The sequence below is a fragment of the Montipora foliosa genome, chromosome 2 (assembly GCF_036669935.1).
Source record: "Montipora foliosa isolate CH-2021 chromosome 2, ASM3666993v2, whole genome shotgun sequence".
Lineage (NCBI taxonomy): Eukaryota > Metazoa > Cnidaria > Anthozoa > Scleractinia > Acroporidae > Montipora > Montipora foliosa.
Window position 1 is genome coordinate 30,050,173 of NC_090870.1, and position 18,688 is coordinate 30,068,860.

Below are 18,688 nucleotides of genomic sequence, written 5' to 3' on the forward strand. Positions count from 1 at the left end.
GGAAGCACTCAAAAATCGAAAGAGATGCATCGGCATCAGGATTTCAGGTCAATGCAGAGGAGCCCAACCATTCTGGTGAGAATCCTGAAATGAAAACAAGGACGATAAACTTGCCCTTAAAGGGCAACCACAATTGAGCATCAGGCCATTTTCCGATGCTACTGCTACCTGAAGACCACAATATATCTCTGGAGACCAGAGTTACGAAGCAAACAAGAACAAATTTATATTTCACTGGATTCTTTAGTGTTTCCGAAGATCTCACGGGATATTGAACTTCTACCCAAGAGGACCAAGTGTGTTATTGCATTAAATCGGATGCTCATCGAATTGTTGAAATGGATGGATTGAGGAAATCACAGGCCACCTACCACAAACTTTTCACAGGCGGATATTTTAAAACACTATTCCTTCTCACCGCACCGGCTACCAATCAGTACGTCCAAGCTGAATAAAGCTTTTCCACTTCATTTAATAAATTGAAACGAATTTATGTACAAGTGTGCCAGAATTATGTTTGGTGCAAAAAACTAAAAAGCTTGTCGCCACTCAGTGGTCACTTCCTTGTTTACCTTTGATAAGAACAAAGCACAGTTGCGGCTTTTTTAATTTGTGAATTACCGTGAAAACAATCACGAAATTTAAGCCATTTAAGTTAGAACCTTCCCGCCTCTAAAAAGCAACAAATATGATCTCACTTTACTCCCATATAAATTACCCAGTTAGTGTAAAGGAAGTTTTGCAAATTCAGAGAACAACTTCGACGGTCTTTGTCAAAAACGGTTTATGTTCGGAGATACAAAGTAACTGAAACTTTTCAGACCTTAGCAGCAACTAGACACGTTTCAGAAAAAAATTTGATATAAAGTTCATACAACGATATCGAAATAACTAGCCCTAGTCAAGCAGTTAATGGTTTACTGAGAAGTGAGAAATTTAAGAACTGGACAAAAGTTATAGCCAAAAAATTGTGACCTGGAAACAAGAGAAACGCCAGTAGCAATTATTACATCAACTGTTCAGGTGCCTGTATGCCTGTCCTTTTCAGGTCAGATTTAAGTTTGCCAAGTTTGTCCATAAAAAAAGCAAGAGCAGCTTTTGATAACGGTAATTCAGCCGTACCTTCCTTAACCAGTGCACGGACCTTGTGATAAAATCCAACTGCTTTTGCTACAGCTTTTAGCATTTTTCCTAAAGAATACAAGTCGCTGGCAATACTGTAGATACCATTCTTGATAACTTCTGGGGCCAAGTACGTCTTTGCAGGTGTAGTTCTTTTTTTAGTTGACAGTACTGACCCAGAACTTTCTTCCACCTTCGTACCTTTCCCAAAATCTATGAGAACAGGTTTGAATTTCAATGAATGTATGAGATCTTTTTCAAGAACAACATTGTTGGCTTTGATGTCATTATGCAGGTAACCTTTTGAATGCACATGTTTCAGGGCCAAGCATATTTGAATGAATATTTCAGTGCTGTCCAACAGTGTAATCATTCTTTTGTTGGCAGCCTTGTGGAGGGTAATGCTTTCGCCATTCACCCCATGAAATTGCGTCACCAAGCACAACGGCTCCTTTTTAGTAACAACACCAAAAAACATTGGAAGTCCCGTGTGGTCACCTAAAGCATTAACGATCTCAGCCTCTCTCAGTAGACTCTTCTTTACAGACTCTTTGCTTTCTAGGGTGTCGTCTGGGTCATTTTCTTCACAATCACTTCGATACCTCGATAGCGAGCGTGGAAACATTGTCCGTAACTTCCACAGCCAACAGCATGCTCAGACAGCAACTGAAGATAATCTGAATCCAGTTCTTTCAGACAAGTTTTAGACTCTCTCGGTATCTGAATATTTCTTGTGATCACACTTCGAAGTCGATGGACTTCACTCACAGTTGATTTACGTGGTTTTTTCTCGACGACGTTTGCCCCACGTGCCATCTGCAACATCACCGCCCCCCTTGAAAATCCCGTCAAAGGTCGCTGGTCGCTTACTAAAACCCCACGTGCATTTTGTTGAAATGCGGAGGGCTTTCTTTGCTCCACTTTGGCCCTATTCTTTAAAATAGTATTCTTTTCAACATTTATGCTTTTGCCGACTGAATAAGGAGGATTATCACGTTCGTCTTTGAGGTCCATTCTTGTGCGATCATTTCTTTCTTCCACAGGCATTTCGGTTGAAGAGTTTTTTGTAGCATTTTTTTTTTCGCCGCTCATGTTTCCTTTTCTTCCATTCTTTCTTCTGCTTTGATTTCTCTTCATCAGTGTTACCACGCGAGTACATGGCTCTGTCGGAAATTGTGCGGAGTATTTTTATTATTTGTTGCCTTTGTTGTAGTTAACACAATTTTAGCTTTTGTTTTGATTATAAACAATGTGATTTGAGAAAATGTTGAGTGCAGTCGCGTGACAGACAACACGCGGGAATCTGATAGCCTTGAAGTTGAAACCAAAACCAATGATTGACAGTGATAAAAAGGAGAGACATTAGAACACGAAAAAAATAGAGTGAGATTTTGTAATCTTAAGCGAGGGAGTTTTTTCGGTGATCAATAAAGTAGAAGAAATCAGGATACCGTGTGAGTGTGTTGGTGGTTCAATCTTGGAGGCAATTCCCAACACAAGTGGCACCTCCGACGGGACACATAATATTATACTGGGATTAGGCTCGAGCAAGAGCAACGCAAGGATCATTGCGAAGTGATAAAGGAACTCTCCTAGATTTTACAAGCCGAAGATTGCACCTAAACAGAAGGCGATTGCCATGGAGCAATTAATTAAAGAATTTAACGGGAAGATGCTGTCTCTCAAGTTTTCTCTGGGCAAAACCGAAGACGTAATCGGTTCACAAAACACAGAAGCGATAGCCAGGCACGGGGCGCTATTGATGTCAAAACTGCAAGCTTTTCATACTGTCAAAGAATCTATTGTCGAACGGAAATTCACAGAAGGTGAATCAGAAGAGGTGGTCAATACTTGGACGAAGGAGTTTGATGGATTCCTTAAAGAAGCAGACGAAAGGGCCTTAACACTAAGACAGCTTGTGGAAAAAATGGAAGAAGAAAAGCGTCTGGCGGACAAGATGGAATCCGATAAAAAGGAAAATGCGCTCGCAAAGGCCAAACACGAGGAGCGGATGAGTCTAGAACGTGAGTTGTTGGATCGGCAGATGAAATTTCACAAGGCCGTAGAAGCCAGTCAGCAGGAAAAAAATACGAAGAAAATCGTATCTTCAAAACTGCGGAAGCTTACTATTACAAGGTTCGACGGATCGTACGAGAATTGGCTGCCGTTCATCAACAAATTCGAAGTTGAGATCGACAAAACGGATTTGCCTATTTTAAAGAGCTACTGGAGCCCAAGGTCAGGGCAGACATTGACGGATTACCGCTAACCATAGAAGGTCATGAAAGAGCGAAAAACATAATGAAAGAAGAGTATGACAAAATCAGCGAAATTATCAACACCCACGTAAACAACATTCTTGAGCTCCCCACTGTGACAAACGCCGATCCTAAGCAAGTGAATGATTTCTACAAAACGTTACTGTTCAACGTCCAGGCGCTGGAAACCCTTGGAAAAATCGAGAGAGTAAACGGTATGACAAGAAGTGTGCTAGATAAACTGAAAGGAATCAAAGCTGATCTGGTTAGGGGACAAGAAAACTGGCAGGACTGGGATTTACCTCGGCTAACACAAGCCCTGAAGAAATGGAGAGACGTAAATCCGGCGACTGAAGATCGTACCGTCCCAAACAAGGTTATACCTCCTAAGCGCCCTAACAACAAATTTCGCCTGTACTATGCAGACAACAAAACTCAATTCCAGTGTGTTTATTGTCAAGACACCAGTCACGCCTTGTGGGATTGCTCGCGCGTACCCATGGTAGACGCAAGGAAGAGGATGATAGCGCAGAAACGAATGTGCTTTAATTGCACAGGGCCCAAACATCATGCGACTGACTGCAAGAGTAGATTGCGTTGCCAAAAGTGTGGACAGAAAAAACATACGTCGATTTGTATGCAAGGTGACCAATTGTTGACCGCTACCGGGAAAGATGGACGCGTTGTTTATCCTGTTGTAAAAGTAAGCGTGGAGGGAGTACTTTGCCGCGCACTTCTCGATACTGGAGCTGGGAGCTCGTATGCATCAGCTGCACTTCTGGATAAACTTCCCAAGCGCTCTCGTGCCAAAGAAGTTCGTCGAATAGAAATGATGCTTGGAGCAACTACACGTGAAGTAGAACTTTCCACCATCAAAGTACGCTCGATTGAAGGTGGTGAGGAACTAAGCGTGGATGTTACCAGAGTAGAAAGAGGAGAATTGCTGAGGATCAGTAACCGTCACTACCAGAAGATTATCGATTCGTACGCTCATTTAAAGGGAGTAGAGATGACGGATCACGACCCAAAACCACATCTCCCAGTGCATGTGATATTAGGCGCTAGTGATTATGCAGCCATCAAGACATCCGAGAGGCCTCGTGTTGGGCTTCCTGGGGAACCAGTGGCTGAGAAGACTAAGCTGGGGTGGACTATTATGTCACCGGGAACTGAGATTGACCACACAAATATGCTACTGACCCAGACAAGTCATGCTGATTATGAAGAGCTATGCCGAATGGATGTCTTAGGGCTTGAGGACACCCCAGAACATGATCAGCGCGCAGTCTACGCAGAGTTTTGAGAGCAGTTGATCCGGCACCCAGAAGGCTGGTATGAAACCTCGCTTCCGTGGAAGGGTAACCATCCACCGTTACCGAACAATAAAATAGTGAGTTTACAAAGACTAAGCAACCTCCAGAACAAACTTCAACGCTTGGGTGTGACCGGGAGCTATGCAGAAATTATTGAAGACCAGAAGTCCAAGGGAATAGTAGAGGTCGCAAGTGATCCACCGCAAGGCAAGGAATTTTACATACCACATAAGCCGGTGATTCGTATGGGAGCTGAAACAGCAAAGTTAAGAATCGTGTATGACGCCTCGTCACGTGCGAACCCTAAGGTGCCAAGTCTAAATGATTGCCTATATTCCGGGCCCCCGCTTCAAAACCACCTGTGGAGTGTCTTAATACGCATGCGGTTTCATCCAGTCCTAATTACTGGTGACCTACAACAAGCGTTTCTTCAGGTGCGTATCAAGAAGGAAGAGAGAGATGCTCTCAGGTTTCACTGGCAGACCAGCCAACGTTCTGAAGTAGAAGCGTTGAGATTCACGCGGGCGCTGTTTGGTCTTGTGCCATCTCCCTTTCTCCTTGTGGGAGTGATTGAGTGTCATCTGGAAGCCTGGGAAAGCCACATGCCAGAACTGGTTGCTGAACTGCGTAAAAGCCTGACGTCGACGACCTAATCAGTGGGAAACCAACTGTTCGAGAAGCGAGGGAACTTAAAGAGGGAGCTATTTCAATCTTCGCGGACGCCAAGTTCAAGTTAAACAAGTGGCACTCGAATGTCGCCGAATTAGAAGAACCAGAAGGCCAGGTTGAAGACGGGAGTACGTTTGCTAAACAGCAGCTTGGTTCCCCGAGAGCAAAGAACGGAAGTCTCCTTGGACTCATATGGGACAAAGAAGAAGATCAGATCGGGATAGTCATACCTCGAGACGATGAAATTGCGTCCAAAAGAGGTTTGTTGCGTAATCTAGCAAGGATCTACGATCCTCTTGGTCTTGTGGCGCCCTTAACTGTCCAAGGAAAGTTCATCTACAGAGATACCTGCAACGCGAAAGTCGCCTGGGATGCACCGCTGCCCCAACAGCTAGCGAGCCAGTGGACACGATGGAATACAGGGTTACCAGCTGAGGTCATGGTAGCAAGAGCCTTAACCTTTGCGCAAGAGCAGATAGAAGAAATAGAGCTTCATGCCTTCGGAGACGCAAGTAAGAATGGAGTGTGTGCAACAGTACATGCAGTAGTGAGACAGCCATCAGGTGTGAACCAGGGATTGGTGGCTGCTAAAGCTCGACTTGCGAAGCAGGGACTGACCATTCCGCGGTTGGAGCTTGTGTCTGCGCACATGGCAGCGAACCTTATTACCAATGTGAGGAACGCGCTTATGGGTTTCCCCCTTGAAACAGAGTTATGGATGGCCGGACAGCTCAGTGGCTCTCCATTGGGTAAAAGGGGACGGCCAGTACAAGCATTTAGTAGAAAACAGAGTGAAGAAAATACAAGGGCATACACAAATCACTTGGCGCCATGTACCCACCAAGGATAACCCAGCAGACTTGGGAAGTCGAGGAGGGCCAGTCGATGACAACAAGTTGTGGAAGCAAGGGCCGAGTTGGCTTAAAGACAAAGATAAGTGGCCTGCGGACATTGTGACAAGTCCCACACCTGAGAGCCAAGCAGAGGCGAAAGTCATCAAGGGAATATTTGCTGGCTTCACTCATACATGTCCAATACACTCGACCTGAGTCGGGTTGACTTCACTCGCAGGCGGATTGAGTCCGATCGCGACCGGAACCGGAAATGGGTGCATGGCGCTTGATCAGTGGTACCGGAAGTGAGGGTTAACAGGAGCGAGGGGGGTTGAAAAAGTTGGCAAACAGACTCGATCGGATCCGATGGAGACAGCTCTTCCTGGCAAGAGTCAATCGGACTCTCGGAAGTCAGTTCGCGCGTGACAGAAAATATCTCTTAGCCATGACACGAAACAAGCACACGCTACACGTGAAATATACGTCGTTCTTAAAGCCATGAGGCGATACAAGCGCGCTACACATGTAACATTAGTCGTTCTTTAAGACATGAGGCAAAAGTAAACATCACGAAACATTGCACTCCACACTATACCTCGTTCTTTAAAGCATGAAGCTGAACAAGATTTTCACAAATCCAGGTCATTGAATTTCCGATTGCGACAGAAATTCTTGTCATCCAATCTCCGACAACAATAAATTATTAGCTTTTCAGTCAAATCCACTGATTTCAGTGACGAAGACAAAGATAATCAGCGTGAACGAGAGCCTTTCCCTGGATGAAAACTTTCATTTGTTTTTCTAATTGAAATTGTGATTAATTCCAGAAGACATTAGAAACTTCTATAGCATTCTGGAACTGTTCTAGTTAGAAGAGCTCTATATTGATTATATGTGAAATATAGAATGGTCAAGGTTATGACATTAGAAAGTTCTATAGCATTCCGCTAGAACTGCTCTAGTTTGAAGAGCTCTATATAAAGTTCTGTATCATTCTAGAACCGCTCTAGTAAAATGGTCGTATGTGCAAACTTCTAAAGTTCTGATTAACGTACTAGAGCTCCAGTTCTAGAGTTCTAAGTCAGTCAAATTCGCAGTTCTAGAGTTCCGAACCTGGATGAAAACTTCCATTTGTTTTTCTAATTGAAATTGTGATTAATTCGGAATAACTGATATGTTATTTATTTATGAAAATAAGTTAGTGAAAACAACATTGAAGGATGTTTAACAAACCCAAAAAATTATTACTACCCCAACAAGAACTTGTTCGCCGAACGTCCGGCTCGGTGTGCGCTTGCAATGTCACTGAACTACCGAAGCCATCGGAGATATGTCTAGAAATAAACGCAACAACCAAAAATGGCAAAAAAGAGAAAATGTTGGCGAATTTGGCAAATATGGCGAAAATGACAATTTTGCCACAATCGCCAACAAGGTAAAGCACAAAGCAGAGAGTTCTTAGGCCTAATCACTGAAAGGAGCGCTTAGGCGTAATCAGTAAACGACTGACTGCTTTCTTCGAACCGTAAAATGAAAGCTAAAATTTTACAATAGTGCTTAGGCCTAATCACTGAAACGAGCGCTTACACTTTTGAAATATCGCTATAATGAACTGCCATCGCGGTCCGCAATCCCGTAGTCGAGGAATGAAAATTGTTCAAGGGCAAGACGATCTCGTGAAAAGTGTAGTGAAAATGAAAGCTAATATTTCAAGAGAGTGCTTTGGACTAATCACGGAAGCGAGCGCTTCGGCGTAATCAGTAAACGAGTGCTTTCTTCCTCACAAGATCTCGTGAAAAGTGTATTTAAGTGTACTGCAGTGCGTTCTTCTTCACACGCACTCTGAATAGTGAAGTAAACCGAAGCACAAAATGAAAGCTACAGTTTTACGAGAGTGCTTAGGCCTAATCGCTGAAACGAGCGCTTAGTCTTAAACAGGAATCGAGTGCTATTTCCTGTAGTTAACCCACCGTAAAATGAAAGTTAACCGAATTGAAAATGATTCGATCAACGCACTATAAGAACGAGAGATACATATCAACAAGGGGATTGATCGCGCTTTAAGAAACATTACTGTTTTTCACTCGATCATCGTGCTTTATGAACGAGAAATACATATACATCATGATCAATGTCCTTCGCTCTTCTTGTTTGGCGCCTCGGGAAGGAGAAATAGTTCATATCCACTGAGCTCGGTGTCTCCAGTGCCTATCTCCGTATCAGCGTATCCACGCAATTTAGGGTAAAGCTTCGAGGTGGCAGGGTATTGCAGTTAAGCCGTTGACTTCACCGATAGGCTTCTTTTTTCTCTTGTAATTTATTCACACAATTTGTGATTTTCACTCCACTTTTCTCTGAAGAAATTATTTCTGTATGAAAAGTGGAGAAGCGGAAGCCACCAAGTGTGTTAGATGAGAGGGAAAACAAAGCTGAAAAGCCTTTTCAAATCCTCATGTCATTTAACAGTTGCACCGGAAATAACTGGGTGAAACACGAAATTAAACAGGTCTGTTCGAAGCGTGTTTGAACTTCGACAAATGAGCCTCAAAATCAGCAATAATTTGTGGCGCTGATGAATGAAAATTATTAAAGTGCAAGCAGTATAATGAGCAGCCACCGCGGTCCGCAATCCCGTAGTCGATGAATGGAGATTGTTCAAGGGCAAGCGATCTCGTGATAGGTGTAGTGAACCGAACCACAAAATGAAAGCTAAAATTTACGAGAGTGCTTAGACCTAATCACTGAAAGGAGCGCTTAGGCGTAATCAGTAAACGACTGCTTTCTTGAAAGCTAAAATTTTACAATAGTGCTTAGGCCTAATCACTGAAACGAGCGCTTACACTTTTGAAATATCGCTATAATTGCCGATTTTGTCAAATTCTCAAAAGTCGCCACAATCGCCAATGCTCACCGAAGTGGTGTCAATGCCAATGGATGAACTAATTTGGCGAAATTGGCAAAATATCGCCAAAATTGCCGATTTTGCCAAGGTTAACCCAAGGGGTGTCAATACCAATGGATGAACTAATTTGACGAAACTGGCAAAATATCGCCAAAATCGCTAATTTTGCCAAGATTGTCAATCGTGGAGCTCTTTCGCCAAAGCTGCCATTTTTGTCATCGCGTGCATTTCTGGACATAAGTAAGCCATCGTCAACCTTTGGTAGTAAAATTAGGATACTTGATAAATGGAAAGTTTTCTTTTCACTCGGTCACACAATTACTCGCCAAAAATCTACTGGGTTGAATCGCCTGAATAATAAAGTACATGATTGTATCGATCGTATGGCGGCGATTATATGGAAACCGTGATCGAGATAGAACGATCGCCGCAGAGTAGTTTTCATATAATATTATTACTGACTCCCGGCAGTCCGATGGATTCTTGCCACGGCAAACCGTCTCCATCGGATCCGATGGAATGCGTTTGCCGACATTTTCCACCTCCTCCTCAACTATACTTTGCTGTATATTTACTAAGTCTCTCGAGAACTGACTCGCGGCAGTCCGATGGATTCTTGCCACGGCAACCCGTCTCCATCGGATCCGATGGAGTCCGTTTGCCGACATTTTCCACCTCCTCCTCAACTATACTTTGCTGTATATTTACTAAGTCTCTCGCGAACTGACTCGCGGCAGTACTTTGCTGTATATTTACTAAGTCTCTCGCGAACTGACTCGCGGCAGTCCGATGGATTCTTGCCACCGCAACCCGTCTCCATCGGATCCGATGGAGTCCGTTTGCCGACATTTTCCACCTCCTCCTCAACTATACTTTGCTGTATATTTACTAAGTCTCTCGCGAACTGACTCGCGGCAGTCCGATGAATTCTTGCCACGGCAACCCGTCTCCACTGGATCCGATGGAGTCCGTTTGCCGACATTTTCCACCCCCTCCTCAACTATACTTTGCTGTATATTTACTAAGTCTCTCGCGAACTGACTCGCGGCAGTCCGATGGATTCTTGCCACGGCAAACCGTCTCCATCAGATCCGATGGAGTCCGTTTGCCGACATTTTCCACCCCCTCCTCAACTATACTTTGCTGTATATTTACTAAGTCTCTCGCGAACTGACTCGCGGCAGTCCGATGGATTCTTGCCACCGCAACCCGTCTCCATCGGATCCGATGGAGTCCGTTTGCCGACATTTTCCACCCCCTCCTCAACTATACTTTGCTGTATATTTACTAAGTCTCTCGCGAACTGACTCGCGGCAGTCCGATGGATTCTTGCCACGGCAACCCGTCTCCATCGGATCCGATGGAGTCCGTTTGCCGACATTTTCCACCCCCTCCTCAACTATACTTTGCTGTATATTTACTAAGTCTCTCGCGAACTGACTCGCGGCAGTCCGATGGATTCTTGCCACCGCAACCCGTCTCCATCGGATCCGATGGAGTCCGTTTGCCGACATTTTCCACCCCCCAGTATATTTTACTAAGTCTCTCGGGAACTGACTTCCGGTGAGTCTGGTTGCTCATGGCCTTCGTCCATCGGACTCAGTTTGGGTGTATTGGACAACCCTCGCTTCACTGCAGCAACCGACTGCCTAGATGACCTTCTAGAAAAGTTTAGCCTGACCAAAACGTTGCGGGTTGTGGCTTGGATTGCGGGATTCGCAGAAAACGTGCGTTTGAAGAGAAAAGAGAGAATGACGGGACCTCTGACGACCAACGAAGTACAAAGACAAAACGTCTTTTGGACCAAGCGTGCTCAACGGAGTCTGGACGACAAGGTCACAGAAGATAAGCAAAGGCTGGGTTTGGAAGAGAATGATGAAGACATTTTCGAGTGTCGAGGTCGAATTCAAGGACATTATCCGGTCCATCTGCCAGACACGTATCCCTACACCGTAAAACTGGTAGAAGACGCACACCGGCGCACCTTGCACGGGGGAGTTGGCCTGACAATGACGCGAATCAGAGAGCGTTATTGGGTTCCCAGGCTCAGACGTCTAGCAAAAAGAGTGATAAAAGGGTGTTATGGTTGTCGTCGCTTCCAAGTCAAGGCCACTGAAAGGCCACCACCTGGAAACCTCCCACTTGATAGAACCGAAGGGAGTCGCCCTTTTCAAGTAGTTGGAGTAGACTTTGCTGGACTCAGAAGAAAGAAGGGAAGGCATACATAATCCTCTACGCATACAGCCTTACGCGAGCCCTCTACTTGGAACTCAGCAAAAGCATGGAGACGAGTGAATTTCTGAGAAGTCTGAAACGCCTAGTAGCTAGAAAAGGAAGGCCGGAGAAAATCTACTCGGATAACGCCAAAACATTCACCGTCACAGCGAGCTGGTTAAAGCAAGTCCAGAAAGATGAACGAGTTCACCATTACCTGTCGACTGAAAACATCAAGTGGCAATTCAATTTGAGCCGCGCCCCATGGTGGGGCGGTCAGTTTGAACGGTTGGTTGGCTTGGTGAAGCGGGCTCTAAACAAAACCATTGGACATGGTCGCCTTAGCTGGAATGAACTTGAAGACGTGCTTCTAGACGTTGAGGTGACTTTAAACAACCGCCCTTTAGACTACGTGGAGGATGACGTTCAACTACCTTTGATCTCACCCAACAGAATGCAGTTTATTGGTACCACGGTGCTGCCAGAGAGGGAACCACATCGCGAGCCTCGTGATCTACGTAAACGGGCCAAGTATCTCAAAAGGTCTAAAGATGACATGTGGAAACGGTGGACCAAGGAGTACCTAAGAGGACTTCGAGAGCGACATAACTTGAAACATGACGGGAAAGGGTTCACTTTGGCAGTTGGTGACGTCGTCATCATCCATTCAAAAGATAGAAGCAGAGGGAAGTGGCCGCTGGGAATAATTGAGGCGCTGTATACTGGCCGGGATGGAGTAATTCGAGGAGCTAAACTGCGAGCCGGAGGTGGCCATATCGAGAGACCAGTAAACCACCTCTATCCCCTGGAACTGATGTGCGATCGGACGCCTTTGACTTCCCAGGACCAGCTGAAAGCAAACGTTCCAGAATTCAGACCTGCCCGTGATGCAGCAGTCGCAGCGAGTGTGCGAATACATGATATAGCAAATGATGAACATGCCGATTGAACCTTGAGTAATTGTGAAAATTCGAAATGATTCTATGTGGAGTTTGAGCATCAACGTTTAAATTAAATTTACTAGTGAAAAGATACAAGTTTAACATATGTCTTCTAAATGTAGACATATGGGGGGAGGATATCGGAAATTGTGCGGAGTATTTTTATTATTTGTTGCCTTTGTTGTAGTTAACACAATTTTAGCTTTTGTTTTGATTATAAACAATGTGATTTGAGAAAATGGTGAGTGCAGTCGCGTGACAGAGAACACGCGGGAATCTGATAGCCTTGAACTTTGTAATTGGAAACTTTAGTTGAAACCAAAACCAATGATTGACAGTGATAAAAAGGAGAGACATTAGAACACGAAAAAAATAGAGTGAGATTTTGTAATCTTAAGCGAGGGAGTTTTTTCGGTGATCAATAAAGTAGAAGAAATCAGGATACCGTGTGAGTGTGTTGGTGGTTCAATCTTGGAGGCAATTCCCAACAGCTCGCTTCAAAATTTGCTCACCAACATTTTTCTCCGCCATGTCCAGTTAATTCCAAAATGTCTCAGATTTCGTTTCCAGTCACATAATTGAAGCATTTTGAATAATAACTTTCTAATTTAGCGTATGAAAATCCATCCTTTAGCAAAGATCATATTCTCTATACTTCTCTGGGTCATTTTCAATTAATTGACAGTTTAATGACACTCCAACGCATTATGACAACTTTTTGAAGAAAATAAAAGTATAGGCTAATGACCAACTTGTTTGCAGCTATGTTTCAATTGTTTTTTCTCCAGTATTAAGAACCCATTTTAACAACCTAGATAGCCTAATTTTTTTTAGTTGCGGTTTTTACTGTATTTGCATTATTTGGAAGGTGAGCGCAAGACAAGTTTGGGAAGTGGAGTTGGCGCATTCAGGCGTCACCCATGAGCTTGCGTGGGTTTAGATAGAATGGACGAACAATACAGAGACAGAAACAGTGGACTATAACCCTAAAACGAAAGATCCTGTGTTTTTTAATTCTTATCGATCGTCACGCACCAGGGGCTCAGTTGATTGAATTATTCTAGACAACCGTTGTTATTCTAAAATTTTAACTGCAAACTCTCCACTTTAATTCTTAACACATTTTTTTATTACAGGTCCTCCTCTATAAACATGAAAAGTTAAACCGGTTCTATGCCGTGAGACAAATGTTTACCACCGAAGATGAAGATACGATTCGTTGCGAAAAAGAAGCCATGAATATCGGGCTATCATGCTGGAATAAGTTTATCATGGAATTGCGCGGGCAGTTTGTCGACTATGTAAGGACTGATTGCCCTAAATTACAATACCATATTGCGCTGGTAAAATCCTTGCACAAGTTAGAATGGGCCGATACCTATAACAAATATCCAATAGCAGCGACACTTATGTTGGATCGGAAAATACGATACTATTGGAGAAGTATCGGTGCTATTTATATGACCTGCTAAAGTTTTGTCTGCTCCTGAGCCTGCGTTCTTTTCGTCTAGTGGTCAACACCAAGAGCGCAGTCCTATCCAGTGTACCGAGGCATGTGAACTGAGTGAAATAAACAACGGTCGTTTGACTTGTTTGTCTGTGTTGTGCGAGTACTAAGCAACCATCAACATTAACGTGCTATGAGCATTAAGCAAATCGCGTGACTTACCAGAAAACTCTTGACGTCCCTGAGTATCGATATCGATATGGAAGAAAAATATCAGAATAGAGGTTTTGCACGACAGCCATGTTGCATGGCAGGAACAATGAAAACGTTTTGTATTAGAAAGAACATTTGTTTCCATAGGAAAAAAAATCTATTGTTCCTGCCATGCAACATGGCTGCCGTGCAAAAGCTCTAAAGTCCTTGTTATCCTGTCGATTTAAAAACAGTGGAAATGGTATCCAACCATCCTTGCTAAAACGCTTAAAATAGATTAAGATTCTTATTATACATCAGGATTGATGGACTCTTGTACGAACTTGATAAATCGTCTCCAAAAAATTCGCAAATCAAGTCTATCAAAAACAAACTTGACCGAAGAGTATTCAGGCGCAATTGCTACCCCGATATATTCTACTTCTCTTATGGTGCTTTTAGACTCCTTTTAATCACTGAGATCTGTGAAACAAAATTTTTACACTTGAAGCAATGGTTCAATGGATCTTTAAGTAACCAGGCACTATACGTACGTTTGGCCATTTTTGGAAAATGAGAGAGGCAAACGTCGACCTGCTATGAATGATCCGCATGCAGAAACTACGTATTGTCGAAAAAACAATGGACGGTGCGACAGAGCGTAATAAAACAAATGTTGTTTCTGCCTCTCACCTTTTCAGCTTTTTGCGATCTCGTATGGAATATGGGCTTACGAAACTGTAATTTTGAATGCTTTTTTTCTTTCACAACTAATTCATTCATCGACGTAATCAGCAACATTGCAGATTGATTCATTAGAGAAGTCGTTCTAAACAAAGATCGTCGAAAAAATCCGAAATGTAAGCTGCAAGTTCTGGGCTCCTGGTTAAACTGAAGAGTAAGATGGCACGACATAAGAATGATTTTTATTTAATCAACAGGATCAGCGAGCTTGTCTCGTAATGGACTTTATGGAAGGCGGAGATTTGTTAACAGATCTTGAAAAACATAAGGGAAGATTTCCGGAAGCAACCGCAAGGTATTGCGTTACGATCACCGCGCACATCGTGGTGTCAGTGAGAGTAGGAACGTATTATTTTTCTCATTTGTTTTCTCTTTTTGTGTTTTACTTAAGATTTTACATATCTGAACTTATTTGCGGCTTGGAGTTTTTACACTTGAATGGAATCGTTCACCGGTATGTATCATAAGATGAATAACTACCAATTTTATTGACCACTTACTATAGGGGCTGCTCAGGGCCATTGACACAAATTATAATATAGAACACAACAATTTTAAGAATCAGAAACTTCAGGAGGTAAGCTATTCACATAAGCACCCAAAAATGAGAAACATTGACTACCAGGAACTTCAAATCTCACGGGCAAGCGTTAGCTCACCATGCACCGCCTTCAGACAAAAGCCATATATGGTGCTTTGTGTAAATTTTTTTTTTGTTATATGTTTTCCTATTACAAAGTAGTCATCTTCTGGGTGTTTGTCCTTCATATTCTCCGTATTTTCTTGTTTAAGGGACTTAAAATTTGACAATGTCTTAATAGACCGAGAGGGACACATCAAAATAGCTGATTTTGGACTGTCCCATTATGGAATGCCATTCGAAGAAATCTGTGACAACGAGATCTGCGGGACGGACCTGTATATCGCTCCAGAGGTAAGGATCCTAGCACCAATCCCGGCAGTTCCCTGGTCTCGTCTTCGAAGGAGAAGCTTAGAAAACGAAGCTGTTCTTGGCCACATGCACTGGCGCGCGAATCTATAACCACTTTAATTTATGACGACGACGGCTAAAGCCTTGGCCAAACTATCGAACAAAGTTGAATCCCACAGGCAACATTGTTAGATGTAAATGTAGAGGCAAAACACTATGCAACATTGCATTAATTTTAAAATATGGTGCTAACAATGAAACAAAAACCGCTTGTAGCGTTTACGCTGCTGGAGCTGTTTAAGGACGGATTCAAACGTGGAAAAACAAACAATGGTTAAGAGGACGAGCACAAAAGGGCTTGTTCATTGCAAGATACATCCACTCGGATCAATTTGCAGAAATGTTAAACGCTATTGAATCAGACATCTCCACACAGAGCGATAATGGTGTCCAACAGATACGGCCCTGCTTCATACTCGCTGATCAAGGTTTTTTGTGTTCCTCAACAACCACGACTTCCCCTTGTCCTTTCCAGCCATCTTTTCACCAAATGATGCTTGAAAATAAGATAGGGATTGGTGATTGGCTGACAGCACGAACGTGACTCTACTCAGGACACAACTTTGTTGGAAGAGCGGCAAATCACGGCTTGTCTTTCATATACCGCATCCGAAATAATTAACGCCGATAAAACAAATCAACAAGGCCCAATCAGAATAACAATGGTTCTTCCGCCATTTTGGTCCGGTATATGAAAGTCTACCGCAAATCACTGCAATATTGTCGAGCAGAATTGTCATTGTCGAGCAGAATTGTTAGGGGTAATCATTATGTTTGATCAAAAGCAAACTCTATCCAACACTTCATCGAACAAAGAATGTTCCAACAAGGGTGTCCAAACGGTCAAACAATGTTGGCCCGAGCAAGGTTGGAGCGTTGAATCCAACTTCGTTCCATAGTTTGGCCAGGGCTTAAGGCGACGTTAATGCTACAAAGAGCCGGAAAATAGAGAAAACACGTGATAGGAGACTTCGTCCACATTATACGACGTGAACGACTTTCAAAAGTCGCAAAATACGGAATGATTTCCGTACAAGTCCCTACTTCATTATGCATGCAGAATAAATTCATTATTCATTCGCGCTATTGTTTTGTAGAACAATACGTATACCCAAGAGAACCGAATATATCCATGGCTAATTTGTACTTACGGGATGAATAAAAACGGATCTCGTATTTTCTCTCCCTCCCTCTCTCTCTTCTTTCCCTTCATCGCCCACACCGTTACTCGTTTTTGTCCCAGCTTTCCTCTTTCTATGCCTTCGTCTTGTTCTTATTTCAAGACCCTGCTCGGCTTTTTCTGCCATTTTATCCCATGATAAGTCGCTCGCAGCTTGCCTTGAACTCCTACCCACTGTAAATCGAACAATCGAACGTACACTTGTAGGTTACCGTTAAGAGAACCCGGTTTTACTACTCTTGAAACAACTCATCCCTTTAATAATGCTAACCGTAACCCTAATTACGACTAAAGGCACTGTTTAGGCTTAAGGTTAGTCCCTGTGATCGTTTTAGGTTTTCCAGTATTGCTGTGAACTGTGACCTGCTTTTCCTTCATGCCCAGTGCGAGTGGCACACTTAGAAGTTCACGGCGTGGAAGAGTATACCACGCTTAAAGTCTGATTGGTGCATCTTTCATGGGAAACTTTCATGCACGAGTTCATTGCAATTAAAATCGTTTCATGTTTCCCTTCTTTTGAAGCAAACTTGTGTCTTCGTAATCAATCAAGATGGCTACCGAAGTAAAAGCGTCAGAGCAATGGGAGATTTGATCATTTGGAAATTGTCCCTGCTTTATAGCCTTTCCAGAGTTGTGCATAGAGTGGTGCAAAGAAAACAATTTACTTTCGTCTTCCGTGTCCAAAACCTGTGTGAAAACGCACTCAGTTGGCAAAGACAAAGTGCCACATCGGGAGATGGATCTGTTTCGCGATGCTCAAGAAAAAACTGCAATGGATAGCCTTCAATCAGCCAGAACACATATTAATTTCCTGACCGTAAACTTTCCTTGAAAAAATATTAGCCCTAGCTACCTGTGGCCGGAAAGTTTACAACTGCCTACAAGACAAGGGTTAACATCATCTCACAGGTAACCATCGCCTAAACTTCGTCCTCCCAGACAAACGAGCCCACAACATGGCATTGAAAAGACATGATGGAGAGTGAAACGAAGTATGCCTCGAACGGGAACATCCATGGATCTCTACCAAAGTTATTTACTTGGAAGTATCATTGAGCCTATTGCCGATCTCTACAAAGAGCGATAAATCGCAAAATCCCACTAAATGCACCGTTCGTGATCCTGAATACAGGAAAGGAAGAAAATATACACTTTGCAGTGTCTCGGCAAATTTTTAAGCAGACAGGAAGAACAATTTCACGATAAAAAGAGCAGATAGCCATTAAATTTCTTATGACAGTACTTTTATTTGGTTTGTTTGTTATGTTTGCGAATCTGAACCCTATTACAACGATTGCTTGAAACTCCACTTCTTGCGCTTATTCTAACTCCTGAAAATGGGTAAAATTGCAGGAAAAGTGCCGAAATTGCAGGAAAAACTGTTCGATTTTCCGTATTTCAGACAGAAGTTCGACCGGCTTTTTTTAAGTCCATATGGACTTTAAAAAAAACCTCTAAAAAGAAAGAACAAAGCGTCAGAGTCCCAAAGGACGTCTATTGTTATCGCTATTGTTTTCTTGAAACAAAGGAGTGTATGCATAATGACGTAGAGACCTGTGCGGAAATCTTGCCCAAAATACTCACAATACCACAAATATTTTGAGGTAATGTGGTTTTCTTTTAGTATAAGCGAGGTAGAAGCGTACAGAAAATTTGAATATTTATCGTTACGTCTTGACGTCCTCATCACAAAACTTGAACGTAATATTGGTCTGGTCATTTAACGTCATTGTAAAAAATAGGTAGTTTAAGAAGTCAAAACGGAAACGAAAACTCTACCTTAAAGAATATAACTTTGCGCTGTAAGTTATTATTCTATCTTGTGCACGTTGTACAATTTACAATATGACCGAAAAATTGCTACGAAGTATTTCACATTCAA

General features: G+C 42.9%; 2 protein-coding genes across 2 annotated transcripts; both read left to right on the forward strand.

Annotated features, from left to right (window-relative positions):
* The first annotated feature begins 3,423 nt into the window (after nt 1-3,423).
* On the forward strand, nt 3,424-4,683 carry LOC137991470 (uncharacterized). Its single transcript, XM_068836550.1, has one exon. It carries the CDS (start codon nt 3,424-3,426, stop codon nt 4,681-4,683), a length of 1,260 nt encoding a protein of 419 aa, XP_068692651.1.
* Nucleotides 4,684-5,073: 390 nt separating this feature from the next.
* LOC137991471 (uncharacterized) lies at nt 5,074-11,325 on the forward strand. The gene is made up of 3 exons (XM_068836551.1): nt 5,074-5,127; nt 5,328-6,111; nt 10,736-11,325. Exons 1-3 carry the CDS (start codon nt 5,074-5,076, stop codon nt 11,323-11,325), a joined length of 1,428 nt encoding a protein of 475 aa, XP_068692652.1.
* The last annotated feature ends 7,363 nt before the right edge of the window (nt 11,326-18,688 follow it).